We start from the raw sequence: 23,901 nt of genomic DNA, 5'->3' as shown, positions 1-23,901 counted from the left end.
GGGCAACAGTACCACAAGGTATTGACAGTTGGCCTGGGGTAGCACTGGCATGGAGTGGGATGTGGGGCAGTAGCAGCCTGTCTTCAGCCAGCCCAAGACGAGCAGCTGGGGGGACTTGCTGCATCTCTTCCACATTGCAGTAGGGATGGGCAGAGCACTGGTACCCCAGTTCCTGCCTTGCTTCCAGCTGGCAGCATCCAGGGGTGCAGCAGCAGGTAGAGAACAGGGCAGTGCAGGAGGAGCTGTCCTTGCCACCAGAGCCCCTAACTTGTGCTGAGTGTGATGCCCAGCTCCGGCAGAGCATGAGGCCACTGAGACAGAGGTAGAATACAGGTGCCTGTGGTCATGCTGTCTATCCATTGGGGAGGATATGTGGAGGCACCCAGTAGCAGGCATTCCCCTCAACTCTCTTTATCACACACTCTTAAATAGGAAATTTAGATACTGTGTTCCCATAACAGTAAAGTCCCTGTGAATAGAAGCAAACCAGATGCGTACTCAGGCTGCGTGTTTCTAGTGGTGGAAAATTTCTGCAGCTCGAAATGATTCCAGGAGACAGAGCAGTATAAATGTTCAGTTTGTAACTTAACCCTTTCCCTTGCACCTTCCCAAACTGGCAGCTCCAATCCTCCCATTCTTGAGGAGATTGAAACAATGGGGCAAAGCCTCCTTCCCGCACAGAACTCCAGTGCGTAAGGAGCCAGTGGGGAGCAGCCGGTGGCTGCCCCTCCCTCCCCTTCCCAGTCTGCAGGAGAGGCAGGAGCAGTCCTACACTTTCTCCAGACTAGTGTGATTTGTAGGTCTCTGGAAGACAGGAGCAGTTCCCTGGAGCTCCACTCTAGCCCTTCTTTCTCCTGGTGAAAAAACTGGAACCCCTGTGCACTCATGGCTTCTGGGAGAGCAGCAGTTCTGCAGCTTGTTGGGAAAGTGTTCTGGCATGCTATTAAGAAAGTGAATCTGGTAGCTGACTTAAAGGGCATATACTGAATACGGTGACAATAAATTAATCATTCTACTGCAACTACTGATACTGGTAAAGATGATAGTAGATGTCACTTGTTTTCTTGAATGTGGAAAAAAGTTGAAACTGTACACTGAAAGCTGATAATCAAGTAGTTTATCAAGCTTTCACTACCCTTGAAGTTTAAAACTTAGAAAGTTGGGAATTCTCTATCAGGGAAAAAGAACAGATAAGGCACGTTTGAGGACTGTGCTAATCAGTCTTGCCTCAGTGGAAGGGATAGACTGACATCTCAAAGGAGGTCCCTGTCCACTTTACATTGGACTAAAGGACTGTTCTACTAACACTGAGTCATTATGAGAAACATGGAACTAGAGAGACTTTCAAAGGTATTTATTAGCTAGTCTGATCAGGTGCTCAGCACTTCTAAAGAATTTCAGAACCAATGCTTCAAAATATTTTAAATTAGTAAAATGTCACAAAATTAGGATACCCATTGTGTTAGAAACTACATTTCAATCAAACTAAAACATATTCAATGTCGAGACAAAACAACAACTGCCTTTATTTGCAAGGGAAGGTGTGTAGCGTAGTCAGACTGATGTGTAGCTTCACTGAGAGCAGACTAGACTCTTGATCTATTGGGCCTCTGTAGCAATTTGAGTAAAACCAGGCAAGCGGTTGCTATTTTCTTTAAATGAGTTAGATCCTTTAAATGTGGATTTTTCTTTTTTCTTAAATCAGAGAAAACCAGGATCCCTGGTGATCAACATGCAGGTTGTTTGAGCTTACCTCTCTGAGGTCCTAACCTCTTCCCATACACTACACAGGAAGCACAGATGCTTAAACTTAAGGTTCTGGATCCCAGGCTCATTAGATCTAGCCCTTTGTTACAAATATTTTTTTCAGTTTTGATATGTTTGCATTTCAGAATTCTAAAAAGTGGAAGTTGGATAGCTTTTAGAGGGGAAGATGGGAGTGCAACAATTATATGGAATCAAAGCCGTGTCTCACCTTCCCTACATCACAGTGCTTTTCATATAGTCAAGAAAAGAATTGACTGAGTCCAGCCTGTTTGCTGAACATTTAAAGCTAGGCCATAAGTGATACACAAGCTATACAAAAAACAAAAAAACCCTATTCTGGCTCAGTTCTACTAGGACTTGGATGAAGATGCAGATAAAAAAATTGAGGTGACAGAGCAAGCGGCGCGAATATTTAATATATCAAGGGAGCTCCACATAGTGGAGCTTTTGCCATGAGTGCATAGATTACATAGATTTAAGATACTTCAAAGAAACAATTATCTTCATTTTCATAGAATCAAAGAAGTAGGGTCGGAAGGACCTTGTAGATCTTCAAGTCTGACCCCCCTGCCTGGGCAGGAGAAAAAACTGGGCTCAAATGATCCCAGCTAGGTAGGCATCAAGCCTCTTCTTAAAGACCCCCAGGGTAGGAGCCAGCACCACTTCCCTTGGAAGTTAGTTCCAGATCCTAGCTGCCCTAACTGTGAAGTAGTTCTTACGGATGTCTAATCTAAACCTACTCTCCAACAACTTGTGGCCGTTATTCTTTGTTATGCCAGTGGGCGCTAGGGGAAACAAGGTCTCTCCCAAACCCTTCTGGTCTCCCCTAGTGAGTTTATAGACAGTCACAAAAGAATAGGAGGAAACTGAGGCCCAGAAGTCTGCTATCAACTTAATCTGACTTGAAGTTTAAGCAGTAGTTCAAAACTATAAAGGCACCAACCTCAAACCCTGTTCTAGAGTTCAGATGTTTTACTAGGTTGCTTTCTTTTAAAACTTTCAATAGCAAACTCTGCTCTCTCTCATGTGGACAATTTAGTCATAATGCCCAAGAGAATCTTAATAGCAGTATATTTCTTATATCTTCATAATGGAAAAAGGAAAGAGACTTAATGGTGGGGGTCTACTACAGACCACCCAACCAAGGGGAAGAGATAGACCAGGAGTTCTTAAGTCAGCTCACAGAGGTAGTTAGGTCAAAGGACGGGGTCATCATGGGGGACCTGAACTTTCCAGACATCTGCTGGAAAGAGCAGTCAGCCAGGTCTGATCGCTCACGTAGGCTCCTAGCCAAAATGCAGGACTTCCATGTAACCCAGGAGGTGCACAGCGCCACCAGGGGAGATGCCTTGTTGGACCTGGTGCTGGCCACAGCTGACAACCTGGTGAGGGGGCTGCGGGTGCTAGACCACCTGGGCGACTGTGATTATCGCCTGCTGCAATTCACTATCCAGCGCAAGGCAGCAGCCCTAGATTTCAGGAGGGTGGACTTCAATGAGCTAAGGAGAACAGTTGGGGAGGCAATGAGGTCCCAGAGGGGAGGGGAGCCAGGTGTGCAAGAAGAGTGGTTGCTCCTTAAGGAGATGATCCTCCAAGCCCAAAAGGAGGTAATTCCAACACGGATCAAAGGGAGCAGGAGGGCGCAAAAGCCCCCATGGCTCACCAAAAGCATCCGGGAATGTCTTCTTGCTAAAAGGGAGGCATACACCCAATGGAAAGGAGGGGCCATCACCAGGAAGGACTATACTGTGGTTGCTCGGGGATGCAGGGGGGCAGTCAGGAAGGCCAAGGCGGAGATGGAACTGGGACTAGCTTCCCGGATCAAGGACAACAAGAAGTGCTTTTTTAAATAGGGTGCAAAAAGAAGGTACCAGGTAACATGGGGCCCCTGCAAGACATGCTGGGAAATTTGGTTGTCACACCAGATGAAGCTAACTTATTTAACGACTTCTTTGCCTCCGTTTTCCTGAGCAGGGACTGGATCAGCCCCCTGACTGGTCCCCCGCTCAGGGCCCAGGGGAGGCGCACCTAGGCCAAGGGTCAGTGAGCTATAATAGTCAGGGAACTTCTGGAGGGACTGGATGTATTTAAACCAGCTGGTCTGGACAATCTCCACCCCAGAGTACTGAGGGAATTAGCTGAGGTCATTGCGTGACCCCTGGCGCAGCTTTATGAGCACTCGTGGTGCTCTGGTGTGGTGCCAGAGGACTGGAAGAGGGCCCGTGTGGTTCCCATCTTCAAAAAGGGGAGGAAGGAGGACCTGGGGAACCATAGGCCAGTCAATCTTACCTCGATCCTGGGTAAGTTTTTTGAGAGGATTATCCTGGCACATGTCCATAAGGGGCCAGCAGGGGAGATTATGCTTAGGGGCAACCAACACAGGTTCATTAGAGGCAGGTCCTGTCAGACCAACCTGGTGGCCTTCTATGACCAGGTCACCAAATCCTTAGATGCAGGGGTAGCTGTGGACATAGTCTTTCTGGACTTTCGGAAGGCCTTCAACACTCTCTCACCCCGTTCTCATTAAAAAACTGGGGGATGTGGTGTCGACACCTGCACAGTCAAATAGGTCACCAACTGGCTGGAGGGCCACACCCAGAGGGTGGTGGTGGTTGGGTCATTTTTGACCTGGAGGGAAGTGAGCAGTGGGGTCCCCCAGGCCTCGGTCCTCAGGCCCGCACTGTTCAACATCTTCATCAGCGATTTGGACAAGGGGGTACAAAGCACCCTGTTCAAATTTGCTGATGACACTAAGATGTGGGGGGATGTGGGCACACTAGAAGGAAGGAATAGGCTACAATCGGATCTAGACAGGTTACAAGGGTGGGCGGATGACAAGTGCAAGGTGATGCAGCTGGGGAGGAAGAACCAGCACTATACCTACAGGCTGGGGAACTCCCTTCTCATCAGTGCAGAGGCAGAAAAGGATCTTGGAGTCATCACCGATGCCAAGATGAACATGGGCCGGCAGTGTGGGGATGCAGTCAGGAAGGCCAACCGCACCGAGTCATGCATCCACAGATGCATCTCAAGCAGGTCCAAGGAGGTGATACTCCCCCATCTATGTGGCACTGGTCAGGCCACAGCTGGAGTACTGCATCCAGTTCTGGGCGCCACACTTCAAGAGGGATGTGGACAACATGGAGAGGGTCCAGAGGAGGGCCACCTGCATGATCGGGGGCAGCAGGGTAGGCCCTACGAGGAGAGGGTACAGGACCTGAACCTGTTCAGCCTCCACAAGAGAAGGCTGGGGGGGGGGGGGGGGGGGGGGGATCTAGTGGCCTGTTACAAACTAGTCAGAGGGGACCAGCAGGCATTGGGGGAGTCCCTGTTCCCCTGAGCACTCCCAGGAGTGACTAGAAATCGCGGTCACAAGCTGGCAGAGGGTAAATTCAGATTAGACATCAGGAGGCGCTACTTCACTGTCAGGGTGGCTAGGATCTGGGACCAACTTCCAAGCAAAGTGGTGCTGGCTCCTACCCTGGGGGTCTTTAAGACAAGGCTGGACAATCACCTTGCTGGGGTTGTTTGACCCCAGTACTCTTTCCTCCCGTGGCAGGGGGTCAGGCTTGATGATCTGCTCAGGTCCCTTCTGACCCTACCAACTATGAAACTATAATCTTGAATATTTAATCACTTCCAAATCCATACACATTTAGTGTAAACCTCTACCTGTCCAGAGTTGCTTATAGACTTTGTATACATTCATGATTAAGCAGCCAAAGATGTTTTATTTTTAATAATACAATAACTGTATATTGTAGAAGTCTGCTTTGCAACTGCAATAACTGAGTCATTATTGATTCATCAGAAGGCTCATCTGGAAATTACAGACAAATGAATAAAAATATCCTGAAAATTACGTAATTAGAATCTGATTTTAAAAAGTTAAAGTGCCTCAAATGCAGAATTTCACCTGCGCCAAAAGGATTTCATAAAAAAAATTCAGACCTTCATTTTAGAGTAACACAACAGGGCTGACAAAATACCTACTATGACAGATCTAATACCAGGATTTATAATCTGCCTAATACAATGCAAGAATAGCATAACGTAATGCATTTGTCAGCATTCTCAAGAAAATTCTTGTGTCCATAAGATTTTAAATATTCAGCTATAATTCAAAACCACATCCTGTTTCAGGGTAAAAAAAACATCCCAAGAACAAAAACAGAAAAGCCCACTAAAATACTAGAGAATGATATTTTTGGAATTCTTTAAGTAACTTCTTTTTTTGCTTGACAGGAATAGTCATATTGTTGTCCATCTCTTGAACCAGGGCCAGGAGATGTTGAGTTGTTTGTTGCTTTTGGTCCTCAAATTCTTTAAGAGTCAAATGTTGACAAAATGTGAAACCTTAATAGAAATAGATAAGTTGGGATTATGTTAACATTACACATATACCATTTTTATAATAGTAGGTTCCAACTGGAGATCTGATCAACGTATTTACACTGAAAATCCATCTTACATTTCCAATGAATTGTAATAATGTACTTTTCTGCAAGGAACAGCCCCGAGTTCATCACCAAGAGGAGTGCTGGCGGCAGCTCGGATACTTGAGCAATGTAAGGTTTAGTGACGTTCAACTGCTTTGCTAAAGAGGTAACAATAATATAAAACATTGCCCATTTTCCTAGTTCAGGAGTTGGCAACATACAGTCCCCAAAGCCACCAGATCCAGAAAGCTATGCCTCTGCTTGTGCCCATGTTGGTGCCAGGAAACGAGGAGCTGCAGCTGCATCACTGCCATTTCTCCATGCCTCTTGATTCCCAGCTAAAGCACAGGCACAGTTTCCAGCTGGTGCAGAACTGAGTCAGGGTTGGGCCACTTCCAGCTGCACTCACACCGCACCCAGAAGCGGGGGCAGGGAGAAGCAGCAGCAGTGCTGACAGCTTCCAGCTGCTTGGCCCACTGCAGCTTCCCACCAGCTATAAGCTCTGCTCACATTCCAGCAGGGTTGTGGGGGGCTGGGAAGAAATGATGGGTTTCTCCCCAGCAGTGTGGGTGCAGTTCCCAGCTTCTTTCCAGCTAGAAGCTGTGCTTGTGCCATAGCTGGGGAGTGGGAAAAGCAGCACTACTACAGCTCCCAGTGATTTGATCCCACTACAGGTACAGGCAAAGCCCCCCTCACTGATGGTGCACCACTGAAACCACCGGGCTTGCACTGGGCTGGAGATGGATTGTTCCAGTCCGCAGAAGGATGTTAGACCCTGTCCCAGTCTACTTCTCTGCAGTATTTGTATATTTAATATTCCTAATGCCCTAGATTTTTCAATTTAAAAAAATGCAAGGAAAAAATAGGCAAGGGAAGCAGCTGAAGTATCAGACGACAGAAATAGCACAGTGGTTGACGGTCAGGTTTAGACAGTCTGGAGGAGGACATTTTTAGCAGCAGAGCCAGATGGAACGTTCAAAAGTATTCAAGGAATTAGCTGAAACCATTCGTATATTCCCAAACACTGATTAAAAACTATTAACCATATTCTGGGCTGGGGCAACGTGCCCCACCAGCTGTACCAGTAGGGCCAAACACCACACATCAGCTGCACTAGCAAGGACCATGGGCCGCCCAGGTTGTTTGCCCCATGTGCATGCAAGTAGACATCCCCCTACCCTTACCCCTGATCCTCCTCGCTGCACCCTGCATGGGGTAGCATCCCACTTCACCTTCAGCTCTTTGTCAGTTCTCATGTGGCACTAAGTTATGTGGGGGCTCCAGGCTGCCAGCTCCCCTAGAACTGTGTGGGCATTCAGCAAAAGCCAGGGGAGAGAGAGGGATCCTCGAGACTGACTGCTGCTGCACCTGGGTCTGCAACAACCAGAGGGAGCCTGGGAACCTCATGGAGCCCATAGACCACCATGTGGGCAGCGCTGTTCTAGCTAAAGCTATACTTAGAAGTTAAGTCTTTGTTTCCTGCTTGTAATAAAAATAGAAGTGACTGTGTTCTTGCAAGCATAACTGTCAACTGGTTTGCAAACATTTACCAGTGCCCAAGAGCTAAAACCCAGTAAGCACCATTTTTATATGCCATATTTACTCACATACTACACACATTTCCCCCCTCTGCCCCAAATCAGCCCTCCAAAACTGGAGTGCATGTCTTAAGTGTGAAAGTTTATTTTCTATGCTGGGGAGGAATGGAAGCATGGAGACGATGTAAAATGGTTGCCATGCTTACCCCCTGTGAGCAACAGGGAGCAGGAGTTTAGCCTTCAGTGTCAGAGCTAGTGTAACTTGTTTATAGCCACTGTGGAATTGGCAGTAGCTTTTGGCTGTAACCAGTAGATACAAAAGGGTTAACACTTTATCTTTTGCATGAGCAGCACTGGTCTGGATTCAGCCATGCTGTCAAGATCTCCTGCAATAAGAATTCAGCATCAACTTTTTTTTTTTGGGGGGGGGGGGGGGAAGAGGAGTGAGGGAGAGGGGATACTTACACACACACACACACACGTTCTTTCGTATGTGTATGTATACACACAATGTATATGTATATTTGAAGTTTGACACTCCTGGGCTAGAACACAGTTAACTGTTTTAATCAGTGTTTGTGAATGTAAGTGTTTTCAGTTGATACCTTTAATACTTCAGAACACTGAAAAAGAACAATCAAATAAAAGATATCAACCACAAAAATCCTGGACTCTGGGAAAGCATGAGAAATTTTAGTGTGGCCCCAGTCTCCATTTCATTCTGTTCCTTGTGTGAAGTGGGTACTCATTAGAGAATTTGGTGCATTAACTACTTGGATACATCTGTACCACATTTCTACTGTTCTCTGGGTATAAATACACATCCTGCCACAGCTGATCCATTTCACTGGGTGAAACGCACTCCACTCATCATCTCATAGGATCAGCCCCTAACCTATGTGGGACAGCAGGCAACACGTTCTCTGCTTATGAAGATGCACTTTGGAGATTGTCTGAGGCACATCTCTGAAAGAGGGGAAAGCTAAGCAGGTGTTCCTAGGACTTGAAGGCCCTAATCTTGCATGGGAATTCCCAGGGAGCACAGAACTGGGCCCCTAAAGCCATGGGAGTGCCTGCCCAGGGTGCTCTTGTGGCATAAAGCAAACAGACACCCACAACAGTAAAGGGACAGAAATTATGACCATCCTTTGTCACCGCCACATATTTTGGCCATTTATGGTGTGACAAGAGGCATGGAGTTCTTGTTTGTGTTTCCATTGTGCTGGTGTAATAATTTTTGTGGCAGCACGAAGGTGATATGTTTCTACCCTCAGAGCACATCCCACACACCCACTCCCTCTAAACACATGAGACCCATGTGTTTAATAGCGAAGCTGCTCTGCAGATATGCAAAAGGAAACAGGTGGGTAGGGCATGGTTAAGAGCATTCCTGCCAGACAGTGCCTAGGATGCAATTCGTATATTCCCCTTAATGTCCTATTACCAGTATAAGCACAGGAAATGGATGAAGCAGCAAGACAGAAGTTTCGCTATAACCTAACATGCATGTTACCAGCTCATTTGCATGTAACTGCTTGTTTAAAATAGATTATATTAGGATTTCCTACCTGAATTGGTATCTGGATCTTGTCCTTCCAGCAGGCTTTTAAATTTCTTGCTAGTAAGTTCCAAAAGAGTTAAGGGGGTCTGTATAACAGAATTTTCAGCTATAAGCTTAAGTTTAAAAAATGTAAATAACAAAGAACTAATATTTAAGTAGTTTACTACACGATATACATACTCACAAGAACAGGCCAAAAAGGTTAAAGCTAGAGTTAAGCTGGTGCATGAAAATAAGCTTTCAGTAAAGTTTTCTTATATTAGTTCAGGAAGTGAAAAGTAAGTAGCTTAAAGAAAGTAAAAAAGTGAAAGGACATAAGGCTCACTCCAGTTCAGACCTGCAAGACACTCAAGAAAGTGCTTTATTGTGTTGTCCCATGAACAATTCACTGTAGGAAGCTAAGCAAGACAAATGCTTGCAGCAAGATATATATAAGCTTGGAGCATTTAAGAGGTTAATTTTTGGTAGGATGACTAAATGATTGAATCAAATAATTTCACAAAGGTTCATTCACATTTGTAGTAGCCTTTGAGAGAAGGGGGTAATATCAAGTTAATTGTCTGGATGACATTAACATATGTAAAAAGGCAATATAAAACTTTAATTCCAGGTTGTTTAAAAAGAAACATAGTGTTCTGTTAAGATTTAAGAGCTTATCTACAACTTACCTAAGGATTTTTAGCTTTTTTATATTACTTACTTATTTAGGGGAATTTTGGGTACAGTGGTAGGAATTGACAGAGGATTGTTAACTGCACAAAAAAAAGTATTCCTCTGCTACCAGCCTTGACCCTCATTATAATCATCTCCACTGGGCTTTGCAAACTAAACAGTTATATTGAAAGTTCTATTAATTAATAACTAGTCCCCTTCTTTCGTTCCAAGGTACCACTTTTTACCAAGAACAAGAAGTTAAAAAGAAACATTAACTTCAGAACAGCTTAGCTTAGGAATTTATGAGGCCTGGTTAGTACCCCGGAACTGAAGCCCTTTCTCTCTTTCAAAACTCTCCAGAAGCATTCAGCTTGGCCCGAAGATCTTAAAAGCAACATTTCAAACTGGTACTCTTCCAAGTATTCAAGAGGCGACTGCCAACCTAGTTTATCATGGGTCAGTAATTAGAGATATTAATACAATATCAGAACGCTAGCAATATCTGCATAGAGGAGGGAAGGACTGGGAAATTAAGGACCATCACCTTCTGCCCTTAAAAGAAGAATAGATTTCCTGCTTGTGTACCTATGGGACTGGCTCACCTATTCCTATTGAAGGACAAACCTTATAGTGATTTACAGAGCTTTCATTAAGTACACCAAATCTTCAATATTTATCTGAAACTCTTTAGCTGAGAACTAGATCAGAGGCCTTACAAGAACAGATTCATGCACTACTTGACAGTTTCAGCCTAACAGTAAGTAATGCAAGAACAGCTTTTGTTGTTCTGCTTTAATGTTTCTATTTCTCAGCCCAGAAGAAAGGAAGCAGTGAAGAGTGGCATGCAATTATTTTAGAGTCACTGCCACATCTATGTAAGCCTGACAAAAAGAAGAAAAAAGTGGTTTGGTTTTAGTATAAGCATTTAATATCCATTTGACTTTTTAAGGCAGCCAGGATGAAGGTTAACTGCCAGATTACCTAGTATAACCACTACCTAGGTACTAGTTTAGTACCACCTAGTATTGTGTGCAATTAGAACAACAGCAAAAGAAGCACTACAGATTTACCATATACCATGCAAATTAAAGCTAACTTTCCATATTTTATCTAGAGTAGAAAGGTACATGCTTGAATGTACAGGGTTTGGGTTTTTTTAATACCATATTCTCTGCATAAAACATGCATCACCCCTGCCCCTCCTCAGCTCCCCCCCAACAAAAAGGGTGCTGAAAACCTGAAAACTGGAGGGCGTATTATACGTGAGAAATATGTTAAGAGTAGGTCTTGCCTCTTATTGGTAAAACTGAATGTAAGATCTGCAGCAATCCAGAGAAAGCAGAACAATGAGTAGGCTTGGCTTCCCTATTGGCTTCTACTCAGTTTCTTATTACAAAGATCTTTTTCGTCATTCTGATTTTTAAAAACAATGTGCACATTATATTCTAGGGTGTGTTGTATGCAAGAAAACATAATAGTATCCATCAGGAATACAGGTTTTCCTTGCTTTAAGCTGTACATGCGTTCCTGGAAAACAGCATGCATCTTGAATTTGCATAAAGGGAACCCACTTTACAATGTAACAAATAGGGATATGTTCCAAGACCTTAACTGTATTGAACCCAGACCCATTTCTACCACCTTTACAAGACAATTTTGGTACTCACCAACAGCAGACAGTACACAACCACAGGGCATTGTCATAATGGGGATGGCAACTACAGAAACACATGTCGCAGGCAATGAGCAAGGAGCACAGATCCACAATGGACACTTTGATTCCCTTGCCACTTGCCCCGCTCCCACTGCTTGCCCTGCCTCCATTTATGTTATGATTTTCCATATCTACAATTTAATTACAGAGGGGTAAATCTGTTATATTATCTGGCTTCTTAAGAGAAGAGCTTTTAGCAATGTTTTGCTGGAGAGAGAATTCCTACAGTAAGCTTAAAAGTTTGGAAGGAAGAGACAATAGAAACAGAGTGCATGATTCAAAAAGATTTCCTCCAGGAAAAAAACAAACCAAAGAAACCAAAATTCTTACTAGAAGTAGTTTAGTATCCTACAGGCTTTTCTTAAATGAAATGAAAAGAAGCATGGCAAGAAAGATATTGTGTAGAAGAACCTTTAAAGTGGTCAGATAGCCTACAAACCCAGAGGATCAGAACCAATTTCTGACTTTATTTAAATACATAGCCTTTACATATTGTCATCACACACACTGAAAGCACGTTGCTATAAAGCTGCTTTTTGGCAATTAACATTATGTGACAAAATCAAAGTGTGTCAGAAAAGGGGAAGGAAATACCTGGAACAGTTCAAAGCGATTCTTCATCAGGAACTGAATTAGCTGTTCCAGCTTTGGTTTTGACAATCCATTATTTTGTAAGATGGCCTTGGTGAAAGTCTTGATGATAACTGATCTGTTATCAAACTGTAAAAAAGAGAATTACATCACAGATTAAATTTGGCAAAATCATAGCTCTCTACTAAGACTATTTCTTAACAGTCAATCATGAAACCTACACTGTTGCAAGGGTACATTTAAATTTAGGTTTTAAAAAGCATCAAACAGGAAAGGAAGTGTTACCAAACAAAACTAAACAAATGTCTATTAACATTACAATAAAAGGAACGATATCTTTCACATCTATATTTCGATACAGTACTTACTTGTTTCTGTAACTTGTAGCCCTCTGGTTCTGAGGCAACAGCTATAAACATCAGTAGTCTACGGAGTTCTTCCCGAATGTTTGGCTCTAGTAATTTTAAGTAAAGCTGCAGTCCTTCCAGAGCTTGTTCTGTTTTTCCATGCTCTAAATGTTAGAGAAATACTGTACATCGTGCAGTACATTCATCTTAATATCAGCAAGATTTATTTTAAATAAGAGATTCAAATTAGAATTCTAGGCTTACAGCTTCTATCCTGGTTAGATTAAGATGTTTGTAAGAAACCCCCTCACTATTTTGAAGTCTTTAAATGTACCAGATGCGACCACCACTATTTTACCTTCTAACATTCAATGGGTGTTTCCACACCATTGGCCTTTATCCTGGACTGCTTCTTGCATTATGAATGATACCTCTTTCTCACTGCTGAAAAGTTTAAAAAAGTATGTTCTCTTGATGATTCCTCCCTCCCCACCTCTGAAAAGGACGTTTCTTATATTAAGTGGGTGAAGAGAGTTTCAATCCCCACCTTCTCATAGCTTTTAAGATTGTTAACCCTATCTGTAAGTGGGGATCATGAAACTTAACCTTCATACAAATCACTTGCCCATTCTGCCATTACAGTTAAGATCAGAACCCAGTCAAGTCTGATTCCCAGTGTAGTCATGTTAAGAGTAGGTCACTGAACCAAAAGATTTTTCTGCAGTAAATAAAAACTACTACATTTTTATGCAGTTGTTCATGAACCTTTTCCCCTAAAGGAAAAAAAAAAGAACAGTAGAAGTGAATTAACTCGGAAAATAAAGAAGAAAAGGGTAAATGAGGGGCACACAGCCAGAAAAGAGAATGGACAGAAAGAAAAGATCAGAAGGAAATTATGGAAAGAAACTAACAGGAGATTAAATAACTGAGGAAGACTGGACATTTCCAGATTCTACACACTTAAAATAGTTTTTGACCATGCTTAAGTTTTCAAAAGGTTATTGGGATGTTTTAAATGGAAAGGAGTCAAAATGAAAGAGGTAAGGGTAAATGCTATTCAGGTCTAGGATCTGTTTCTGGTAGAGGGGGTAACACGTTCTAACCCCGATGTCCCTTGGTCTCAAGAGCAATGGGAGAGATGGGTAATTTTCCTTTAAAACAAGACTAAAAGACTAACAACACAGAGACAGTCTGCATCAGGACACCTGTATTTGCAAGCAGATGTTATACGTAAGAAAAAAATAAAGTTTTCTACATTTGCCAAACCTTCTTCTCCCCAAAACAAAAACCAAACCACACATACATCACCCCCCCACCATTCACATGAACCCTTTAGTAGTTCTACATGTCCAGCAATAAGACTAATATACCGACAGCCTAAACCAATTCAACAGCAAGTACTTGGAAAGGTGCTTATAAATATAGTAGGACCTTCTCCTAATACAATTTTGGATATTGTGGGCAGCTGAATGTAAACCTGAAGAATCTGAATTAAATCTAATACATTTCAGAAATTTCTTGCAATGTCAACTAAATAATCTCTTGTACAAAACGAAATAGAAGCTAAACTAGAAACTGTTTACTCAGAAGATTTTGGTTGACTAGTTTGGGAAATCATAAAGGAATAAAATAAGTGTAAGAAAGTAGGATGTCCTTTAGAGGACTGGTGCAACAAAGCATGGCATGATTACATGGCATGCTGTTTTTCTGTTTAAAATATTCCTGTATTTTAAAAAAGTGTTCTACAGGGATTAAGGATTTTAAATTCCCATTATATTTGAATTATTTGACAATTTACACAAAAGGCACTCTTGTTTGAACTACCGTACTTTCACTTTTGGTGAAAACACAGTAAGTGGAAGACTTCTTTACACCAATCATTTCAGATTTGTAATTCTGGGCTGATAATTTCCTGTGTTCTTATAACCATATCACTTTAATGCTCCTTCTATTTTACTATTTTTTCTGGCAAAAGGCTTAGGATAATACATTGCTTATTGCATTTTCTTATTGAAGGGGTTTACACACTTATAGTCTCCTTATGCTCTATTTCTTCATGAATACTACCATGTTCATGTGCAATAGAGCTGTAGCATGGATCTCTGAAAACTATAAATTTAAATTAAGATTCTCTACATCTTATACTCCATAAGTACTACAAGGCACTCTCAGAGCAGGGTTTGCCTTACACTTCAGTTTAAATGACACCCTTACTATCGTTTCAGGTTGGGAAACTCCGATTCTTTGCCAGAGGCTAGAGAATCACACTTATTAGTATTGCAGCATGACCTCAAAATCCTGGAATTAAGGTAAGAAATGAAAAGGTGCCCCTTTTTGGTTGGCAGAACCTGGTATAACAAAAGTAATTTGGCACTCATCTGATACCTATTTTAAAAAAAAATTGAAAAATAATCTATTAATTTTAAAAATAGTATTCACCTGTACATTGTTTGTTTGTTTTTAACTTGCTCTTACCTATAAGTTCAATGATTCCTGTATGAACATCAAGATCCTGATTGGTGAGAAGGGGATCTCTCATTTGATTATAATATTTTACTATAACATCAAAAAGTATCTTCTTGTGCATATTCAAGTCACTTGGCTCACTACTGATTTGAAGTAGCTGCTGGTTAACCATCACTATTAGCTGGTCTGGGAAATATTCCAAGCATTCAATTGCAGCACAGAGCCATTCATCAAGCCTGGGGAGCGGGGAAAAGTTAGTTTTAGTGTTGACATTTAGCACTGGGCAAAATAATTTAAGCTAAAGATCACGTGAATTAGCCGTATGCAAGTATTGCACATTTGAAATGCATACATTGCCCAGCTCACTTAACAAGCAGTTAATTTATTTCAAACATCCTATTAGTGATAGTAATTTGAACAAGTGTAAACTACAACTTTAGTATCCCCTTCAAAAGCTACAAACAATATACTTGTTCTGGCTTCCAGCAAAGCTGCAAGCACAGAGAGCCATAAGAGATGGTTCAGAAATGTGTGTGCTACGTGAAGAGATTTAGCCAGCCCACAAACAAGAGCTAAACAGGTTGCCAAAGGACTGAATTTTTAAAGTGAACTGTTTAGTTTTTGTCCCTCAAAAGACAAAAACATCAACACTTTAAACCTTGAAAAATTCAACGAATCAGATCATTAAATGGAAGTGAGCAAGAAACAGGCACTAAATTTAAGACGGGGCACTGCAGAGATGCTACCAATACAGTTAACTAACTACCTGTAGTACAAAGCAGGAAGGGAGTAATTTTTGTAAGGTAAGACCTGCAGGGAGGCATTTGCACAGACCCAGTGGAAAATACAGACCTTTCCTGCTCTTCATTGAGGAGCAAGGTATATCAACCCCCCCCCCCACAAAGTATGCAATGAGGAAAGGGGTGGGGGCAAACATATCCCAATTCAAGTCTATTTAATCTTTGAGACAACTTCACAACCATTTTGAATCCAAATGAAAAATGACTCCTTGGCTAGTGTATTCAGGAACAACCTAAACTAGAGTTCTGACTGATTGAAGGTGAACATACAATGATTTCTCAGTTGGAAATCTTGCTGAAAATTAAGCTGAGCTTAAAATTTGATTCTCAGAGGGTGTGTCTACATGTTCATTAATGCACTTTTTTCTAACACATATTATATTTAGTACCTTCTATATGAGGTACTAAATAAATGTGGATTAGGCTGCCCTAATCCACAGCACCAAAAGTGCACATTTAAGTGTCACTTACTGCACAGCAGCCTATTTTACTGTGCATTAGCATTCTGCATGTTCTTTTTACATGACATTAATGCACAGTAACCTATTTTACTGTGCATTAAAAAAGCACACGTGGAGACGCATCCAGAATCAGTCAAAGCTGCTTGATTAGATCCAATCTTGTTTTTTTTCTTAATTTTTCTTAAAGACTAGTTTCAAGAATTGTTCTTAAAGAGGAGCACCAATGCAGTAAGAACAGGTCAGGTCATTTTCAAAACTGCCTAACTGTTAAAATTCCTACTCTACACTACCTCTCCCAGCACAGAACAGGATTTTGTAGTGCTGAAAGTCTCTATCTACAAAAGTCTGATACCAACAGAGTTGAAACACCGTTGACAACCACAGGCAGAAGATGGTCATTTTGCTAATGTATGCGAAGCATCACTTTCCTTTAAGCCACAGATTAAAGCACAGAAACTAAAGGGAAGAAACAAAGACCTTGAATAATTTGCAAAGATGGTTTAAGATCCAAAACAAAAAATGACTCGTTATTCAGAAAGATTGGAGTGTGAGAAGAAAACAATTAGTCACTCAACAAGCTATTTCTGAAGAAATGAAAGCTCAAATTGTTGAAAAGCCTGCAAAAACTTCTGAATTTTCATTTATGCCCAGACTCTTTGACCATCACCTTGTGAGAAAACATTTGTGAGAAAGTTTATTTCCCTCAAGAGAGGATGAAACTATCATTTAAGACCTACATCTGTCAATCTTCATCTTCTGTTCTCAAAAGAGATTTGGGGAACTTCTAGTGAAAGTTAGCCAAACATCAATTCCTAGTGTAATGCTTTAGCCAAGAGCCATGAAGACTGACCTAAACAGTACCAGAATCAAAGTTGGGAGAGTTTACCAGGCCCAAACCAAATTTATTTTTCAAAGCATGACTAGGGGAAGTGCCAGCACAAGAATGGATGATTCTTCATTGGATCTGACCTTAGGATATGCATATATAAGGACATATACCTCTATTCATTATGCAATTGCTACCAAACAGAAATTTTATTCGGCTATAGTACAAGCTATTGAGAGGATATCAATATAGATGCAACCAACAGGAACAAGTCAGAAACAATGGAAGTTTAAAAAGACAAAAAAAAACGCTGGCACGAAATTGCCATGCTTTATTTTATATAATCATTTACATGGCATAGTGACCCTTCAATGTCACTAGCCGGGCTTTCCTTTAATTTAACAGATGCTCTATTTGCCTTAGACGTTCTCTGTACCATCGCTATTAAAGTGTTTCTAAAAAGCCCTTTAGAATGTTTCACTTATTTAAGATCAGAATTCATCTGTTCTACTTTCCACACAGGCATAAATAAGAAACATTTAACCAGGAACTGCACAATCCAGAATCATAGAAACCTGGGGTTGGAAGGGACCTCAGAAGATCACCTAATCTGGCCCCCCTGCTCAAAACAAAACCATCCCCAACTACATCATCCCACCCAAAGCTTTGTCTAGCTGAGTTTTGAAAACCTCCAAGGATGGAGCTTCCGTAACTTCCCTGGGTAACCTGTTCCAGTGTTTTACTACCCTCCCAGGGAGAAAATTTTTCCTAATATCTAACCTAAACTTCCCTTGCTGCAACTTGAGACTATTGCTCCTTGTTCTGTCATCTGCCACCACTGAGAACAGTCTAACTCAATCCTCTTTTGAATCTCCCTTTAGGTAGCTGAAGGCTGGTATTAAAGTCCCCACTCAGTCTCCTCTTCTCTAGACTAAAGTCTTTCCTCATAAGTCATGTGCCCAGCCCCCTCACCATTTTCATTGCCCTCCATTAGATTCTCTCCAATTTGTCCACATCCTTTCTGTAGTGGGGGGATAAAAACTGGACACAGTACTGTAGATGTGGCCTCACCAGTGCTGAAGAGAAGAGAAGAATCACTTCCCTTGACCTGCTGGCAACACTCCTACCAATGCAGCCCAGTATGCCACTAACCTTCTTGGCAACAAGGGCACACTATTAGCTCATTCAGCTTATTGTGCACTGTAACCCCCAGGTCCTTTTCTCCAGAGCTGCTGCCCACCCAGTCAGCCCCCAGCCTGTACCGGTGCATGGGATTGTTCCATCCTAAATGCAGGACTTTGCACTTGTCCTTGTTGAACCCCACGAAATTCCTTTCAGCCCAATGCTGCAATCTGTCAAGCTCACTCTGAATCCTAGCCCTACCCTCCAGCTTATCTACTACTCCCCCCAGCTTGGTGTTATCTGCAAAGTTGCTAAGGGTGCACTCTATGCCATCTTCCAGGTTGCTGATGAAGACATTGAACAAAACTGGCCCCAGGACTGACCCCTTGGACACTCCACTTGATACCAGGTGCGAACTAGACATTGATCCATTGATTACTACTTTCTGAGCCCAATGCTCCAGTCAGTTTCCTATCTACCTTACAGTCCATTCATTTGGCCCATACTTCCTTAGCTTGCCTGGGAGAATGTATCAAAAGCCTTGCTAAAATCAAGGCACACCACATTCACCAGCCCCATGGACTTGTACCTGTCCAGCTTTTCTAAGTAGACCCTAACTTGTTCTTTCACCACTGAGGGCTGCTCACCTCCTCCCCAAACTGTGCTGCCCAGTGTAATAGTCTGAGAGCTGACCTTGCCTGTGAAGACTGAGGCAAAAAAGGCACTGGGCACTTCAGCCTTTTCTGCATCCTCTGGCACAAAGTTGCCTCCCCCATTCAGTAACGGACCCACACTTTTCCTGATCTTCCTCTTGCTACCAACATACTTGTAGAAACCATTCTTATGCTTTACATCTCTTACTAGCCACAACTCCAATTGCACTTTGGCCTTCCTGGCTTCATCCCGGCATGCCCGAGCAATGCTCTTATACTCTTCCCTAGTTATTTGTCTAAGTTTCTACTTCTTATAAGCTTCCTCCCATGCACCCATTAGGATATAGTTCTTGCATATTTAAATACCTCTTTACTTATAAGTATTCTCAGAAGTAACAAGGGAGTTCACTGAAAGGCAGCAGTCCAGGTAATGTATCACACACATCTAAGGGTATCGCTCAACCACAAGCCCTACCCTGCCCGCTTAAAGTAGAAATTGAAAGTCAGAGTGAAATTAGAAGTATTCTAAAATATTCAAAATGTATAAGAGATGTATAACTCACTCAGGCAGATTTAAACTGCATATGACCTCTCTATCCAAGAAAGTATTTGAGATAATCAGGTCTTCCTCTTTCCCAAACCGATTATTTTTTTTCTTTCTTGGGGATTCTAAAATATTTTCCAAGATTGGAAGATCAATTAACTGCAGTAGCCGTAATAGAGTCTGTTGTTTCCACACATCTTCTATAACTGGGAGCACAGAGAGAGAAACAAACAGCCAGATAAGCTAGGTTATTGGGAACATATTTATAAAATGTTATTTACTGTTTTAAAACCCCCCAAAAAGCATTTCTATTTAATATTACAATAAGCTATTTTTGAACAGGTGAAGAGTTCTTATTTTCAAGTAAAATGCAAGTAATTACCTCTTTGTGAAAGCAGATGGAGTGGCTCACTAACTAGAACTTTAGGCAAAAAAGATGGATGTATATTTATTGACTGAAGAAGTTCCTCTATCTCCTTTTTATCAGCAGCTTTGAATGCCAAGGGATTTGAAATTGTTGTGTCACATTTTTGTCTGTCATGAAAAAAAATTTAAGTTCATAATAAATACAATTCAGAGAGCATTAAAAAAGTCTGCCTAAATGACAGTTCTACATTTCTTTCAGTTGCACAAATTATATAAATTAAGATTTGGATAGTGTTTTTGGATAGCTAGCTTTCCTGTTTGATTTACAGTTAGCAGAAAACCCTAATAAAGCAGGAAAGCATACACATGTTGCAGCTAGGGTGGCTGTCATAGGGGACAGTTTGGTTGTCCTCTGTCCTCTATTGATATGAATCCCGACACCTTTATGTCCTCTATCTTTCTCTTCTAGCAAAGCTGATTAGCCTGCACAGTGTGTAGTCCCAGGCAGAGATACATTGCACTGGCTCCAAAGCTAGAAGTACAGTTGTGTAAGTATCACACTGTGCAGGCTAATCAGCTTTGCTTCATAGTGTAGCATTGCATCGCACAACTATACCACTTCCAGTTCTGGAGTTAGCATGGGGTAGTTCTGTACAGCACTACCTTGCATCACAAATGCATCCTATGACTGGGTTGGCTAAACTGCAGCCTGTAAAACCAAGGGCAATTTAAAAGCAGTTTCGGAAAAAGAGAGAAGTAGTTACAAATAAAACATATTTTTTCCTTCTGTGTTCATTATATTATCTGGTCTTGATTTTGTTCAGTTCTTTATTTATTCTAAAAGTTTTGTGTTGCCTATCAGCTCCCTGGCTATCTTATCTGAAGTGAATCTTTTCCAGCTCAGTCACTGAGTCCAGCCCATTTTGGGCTCTCAGTCTCTCTGGGCCTAGGGTTCTTGGGTCTTCAGAGCTCTTCTCCCAAACCCTGAGACACCAGAAGCCACACTGGTGTGTTCAGACATTATCAGATTCCTCTTCCCTATGCCCCTGCTCAGTACAGAGGTAGGACACATCCCAGCTCACTTTTTTTTTCCTCCAGCAAGGCATGGCAGGTGAGTGGGGACCAGGGCGGTGTCAGAGTAGGCTGGGGTGACAGGACTAGCTATAGCCAGAGAGAAGACCCTTCCATTGGAGTCCTGTCACAGCTTAGCGTAAACAAATTTGTAGTTGATCTGGATTAAGACGACTACAAATTGAAAAGATACCTGAGATCAACTGGTCAGCTCCATGTATATTTCAAGGAGCTCAATCCTTCCATAGTGCTTTATAAGCACTAGTAATCACAGCACAGCAATGAAAAATAACTCGTGTTACAAGCTGGAGTACGGGGGGGTGGGGAATGACTTTTTATAATACGAAAAATAACCCGAACAGGAGGTCAGCATTAAAATCAGAATGAGAACATGGAGTGCTGGACCCATGCTTAGTCAAACACCAAACTCAATTCCATGTTATTAAACTGCCTCTGCCCCCAGCTTCCTTACAGAAGACACACATACTGGTTATTGAGGAAAAAGGCAGACTTTGTTATAGGCAGCCAGCTTGGAGAAGACTTCAGGTGATTAGCATTACCAGTGAAATCCAGGATGGTATCATGATAAACTATATAGTCTCCCAAAACTGAGAAGAACTTGGTGTACCAATGGGTTTCATAGGTCTCAGTGGCTTACCTTATATGACTGGAGAAGGCAATTTGAATACCCATGGGGAGGGAGGGGTGGAGATGCGGTGACACCTGACCATGACTAACCTTTCTGCCTTCAGCTCAAGTACTTCCTCAGGGGACAAGTTCTCAGCATCTTTGTTCTCTTTCAGTTCACAAGGAGAAAGACTGTGGTCCACAAACCTATAAAGGCTGCTACTTGTGTCCTCAAATTCCAGGTCTTTCTCATTCTTGAATAGCTTTTTTCCAACTGGCTCAAACACCTTGCGCTCCATCAATACTTGGCACACGCGGACTCCCTTCACACGAGAAATATCATTACTGCTTAAGTACATGCTTCGCATAAGATGACTTAGCACCACATCAACAGCGTCAGAGCCAGTGAAGCAGTTCCTGTACATCCTTAGATGTTGCCGTCTCCTCTTGATTACCACCTGGTCCCGAAGAGCACGGATCATGCCATTCCATAACTGAGTGGCTTGAAAAGGGCCATCAGGGCCTGCAACGACATGAGAGCAGCTGTGTTACTGAAAACATGCACAATTCACTTCTGACCATGTTGCTCTCCTTTGGCATGCCGAAAATGAAATCTTACTTTCCTAAGCGTAGCCAGAGAGAAATGGTGGCCACACACACCAGCTTGCCCCTTGATTTGGCTCCAGGCCCCGTCTGCCATCCACAGGCAAGACTGACGGGGCCTTGGCCACTGCGTCCACCCCCAAAGGAAGACTAACAGGGCTAGAAGAAACTCTAAACACCTCTGCCCTCTTTCCCCAGGGTCCCCGACTGCGCACCCAGGGGAGCGATCAGAATCGGGAAGAGAACCAGGGTCTTCCCACTGCTGCAGGAGGGGAGGGGGGGTGTCTCCCCCTGGGATGCGGCTGTTGGGGGTCCCCTAGGCCAGTGACAGGGCACCTGGCTGCGGGGCAGGGGGGTAGCGCTCTCACCCCCCGGCCGCCGCCGAAGCTCTGCCTGGCTGCGGAGCCGCCGGAACCGCGGAGTCAAAGGCGCCGCCATGGCCGCAGGCTCCGCCCCCTGCCCGCCGAGGGGGGTGAGGGGTCGCCCCTACTGCTTCCGGCCCCGCCCCCGGTGGCGGAAGTGAGGCGCGGCGGGCGGCGGCGCTCGCGCTGTCGCTATGGAGTAGTCGGAGCGGAGCGGCGGTGGTAGTAGCGGCTGCGGAGCGGGGAGGCCTCACCCGCGGCTTCCCCTGCGGCGCAGGTAGGCGGCGTCTGTCCCGGCCTAGTGACAACGCGGAGGCGACCCGCTCTGTGGGCGCTCGTGCAGGGCGGGGGTGGGCGGTTGCCTCCGCCCCCGTGCCGCCGGGTTTGCCGCGTGTGCCCCGGACGGAGCCCACTCGCAGCGCGGCTCCCCCGGCCCTCCCTTGTAGCGATCCTGGTTGGGGCGGGCGGAGTTGTTTGGCCTTCATCTTCCTCTTCCGTGTTCCCGATGCCGCCTGCACGGAGCGGGCCTGACGCCCCCACTTGTGGTCTTCACGGGGCGAGTGAGAACAGGCCCCTGCGCCCCGCAAGGAAGCAGGAGCGCGAGGGTCTGCCCCACCCCGCCGTTTGCCCGCCTTGGTGTGTTTTCCGGTAGTGCCACCGCTCCTGGCGGGTGGGAGAAAGCAAAGGCTCTCGTGGCTTGCCTTAGCCATATGTCGTTGAGATCTTGCCCAATTATAGACTTGAACCATGGAGCAGTCTTTGTTGTCTTAGTCTGAAAACAGCTAATACAGCATTTGTCAACCCGTGGGTCACAAGAATGTGGAAGGGTTGTGGGCAAACTTAAAAAATGGATTCTCCTTTAAAGGACAAAAACATGGAAAACTCTGGGTTTTCCCTTGCAGGCAGGCAGAGCTCCAGCCTGTAGCAGACTGTCTGGGGGCTCCCTGCCCCACACACTGGGGGGTGGAGCAGGAGGTCACAAGTGAGGGCCTGTTTTCTACTTAAGCTACTAACTGGGTTGGGGCTGGCCATCAGTGTTTACAGATGGGTCCCGGTACAAAAAAGGTTCAGAACTATTGACCTAATGGTCTCCTGATCACCTCATATTGACACACACTAGCTCAGTTTTAAAGAATTGAAATTTCAGCCGAACAAACTAACGTTCCTGTGACTGCTCAAAGAGCCCAGTTTCAACAAACAAGTTCTGTTTTGACAGTCATTCGTGTTGTCATAGTTATGCCAAGTTATGTTCTTTTACAGAATTTGCTTAATGTTGGGGTTTTTTTTAGCTTTGTTATAAGAGCTGATGTCTTGGGAGATATCATTCAAACTGGCTATAAAAAAACCATTGTTGTTGGGTTGCTGTCATCTTATTGAAATAAGACTGTA

The 23,901-nt window shown here is 43.4% G+C and overlaps 2 protein-coding genes across 6 annotated transcripts in view; one reads left to right on the top strand and one right to left on the bottom strand.

The window, feature by feature from the left end:
- Nucleotides 1-5,478: 5,478 nt before the first annotated feature.
- Nucleotides 5,479-22,648, bottom strand: DEPDC4 (DEP domain containing 4). 4 transcript variants are annotated; one of them, XR_016441825.1, is made up of 10 exons: nucleotides 22,519-22,648; nucleotides 21,659-22,070; nucleotides 19,866-20,017; nucleotides 19,503-19,689; nucleotides 15,087-15,313; nucleotides 12,633-12,775; nucleotides 12,268-12,393; nucleotides 11,627-11,677; nucleotides 9,313-9,391; nucleotides 6,064-6,123 (listed from the first exon to the last, which is right to left on the bottom strand). XR_016441825.1 is itself a non-coding variant. In XM_090042843.1 (9 exons), the coding sequence occupies exons 1-9, from the start codon at nucleotides 22,586-22,588 to the stop codon at nucleotides 5,951-5,953; spliced, it is 1,569 nt and encodes a 522-aa protein (XP_089898969.1). In that variant the 5' UTR covers nucleotides 22,589-22,648; the 3' UTR covers nucleotides 5,479-5,950. The 4 variants fall into 4 exon arrangements, 3 of the variants coding, with proteins under 3 accessions (XP_089898969.1, XP_089898970.1, XP_089898971.1); XM_090042843.1 differs by lacking the exon at nucleotides 11,627-11,677 and having other exon boundaries at nucleotides 5,479-6,123; XM_090042844.1 differs by lacking the exon at nucleotides 11,627-11,677 and having other exon boundaries at nucleotides 5,479-6,123; nucleotides 21,755-22,070.
- The window catches only part of SCYL2 (SCY1 like pseudokinase 2), a 66,423-nt gene continuing 65,167 nt past the window's right edge, over nucleotides 22,646-23,901 (top strand). For both annotated transcript variants that reach the window (XM_090042841.1, XM_090042840.1), the window contains exon 1: nucleotides 22,646-22,789. The gene's annotated coding sequence lies outside the window, so the exon portion shown is untranslated. The remainder of the gene's footprint in view (nucleotides 22,790-23,901) is intronic.

Source organism: Crocodylus siamensis, chromosome 4 (assembly GCF_052110815.1).
Source record: "Crocodylus siamensis isolate JL-2025a chromosome 4, ASM5211081v1, whole genome shotgun sequence".
NCBI classification, from domain to species: domain Eukaryota; kingdom Metazoa; phylum Chordata; order Crocodylia; family Crocodylidae; genus Crocodylus; species Crocodylus siamensis.
This window is presented reverse-complemented; position numbering and strand designations above follow the sequence as displayed.

Coding starts and splice junctions, on each gene's coding strand:
- DEPDC4 (XM_090042843.1), bottom strand. CDS start 22,588: ATGGCGGCGCCTTTGACTCCGCGGTTCCGGCGGCTCCGCAGCCAGGCA. Junction 20,018..21,658: donor CTTGAGCTGAAGGCAGAAAG/GTTAGTCATGGT, acceptor TTTTCATGACAG/ACAAAAATGTGACACAACAA. Junction 12,776..15,086: donor AGGAATCATTGAACTTATAG/GTAAGAGCAAGT, acceptor TCTAACATTTAG/AGCATGGAAAAACAGAACAA.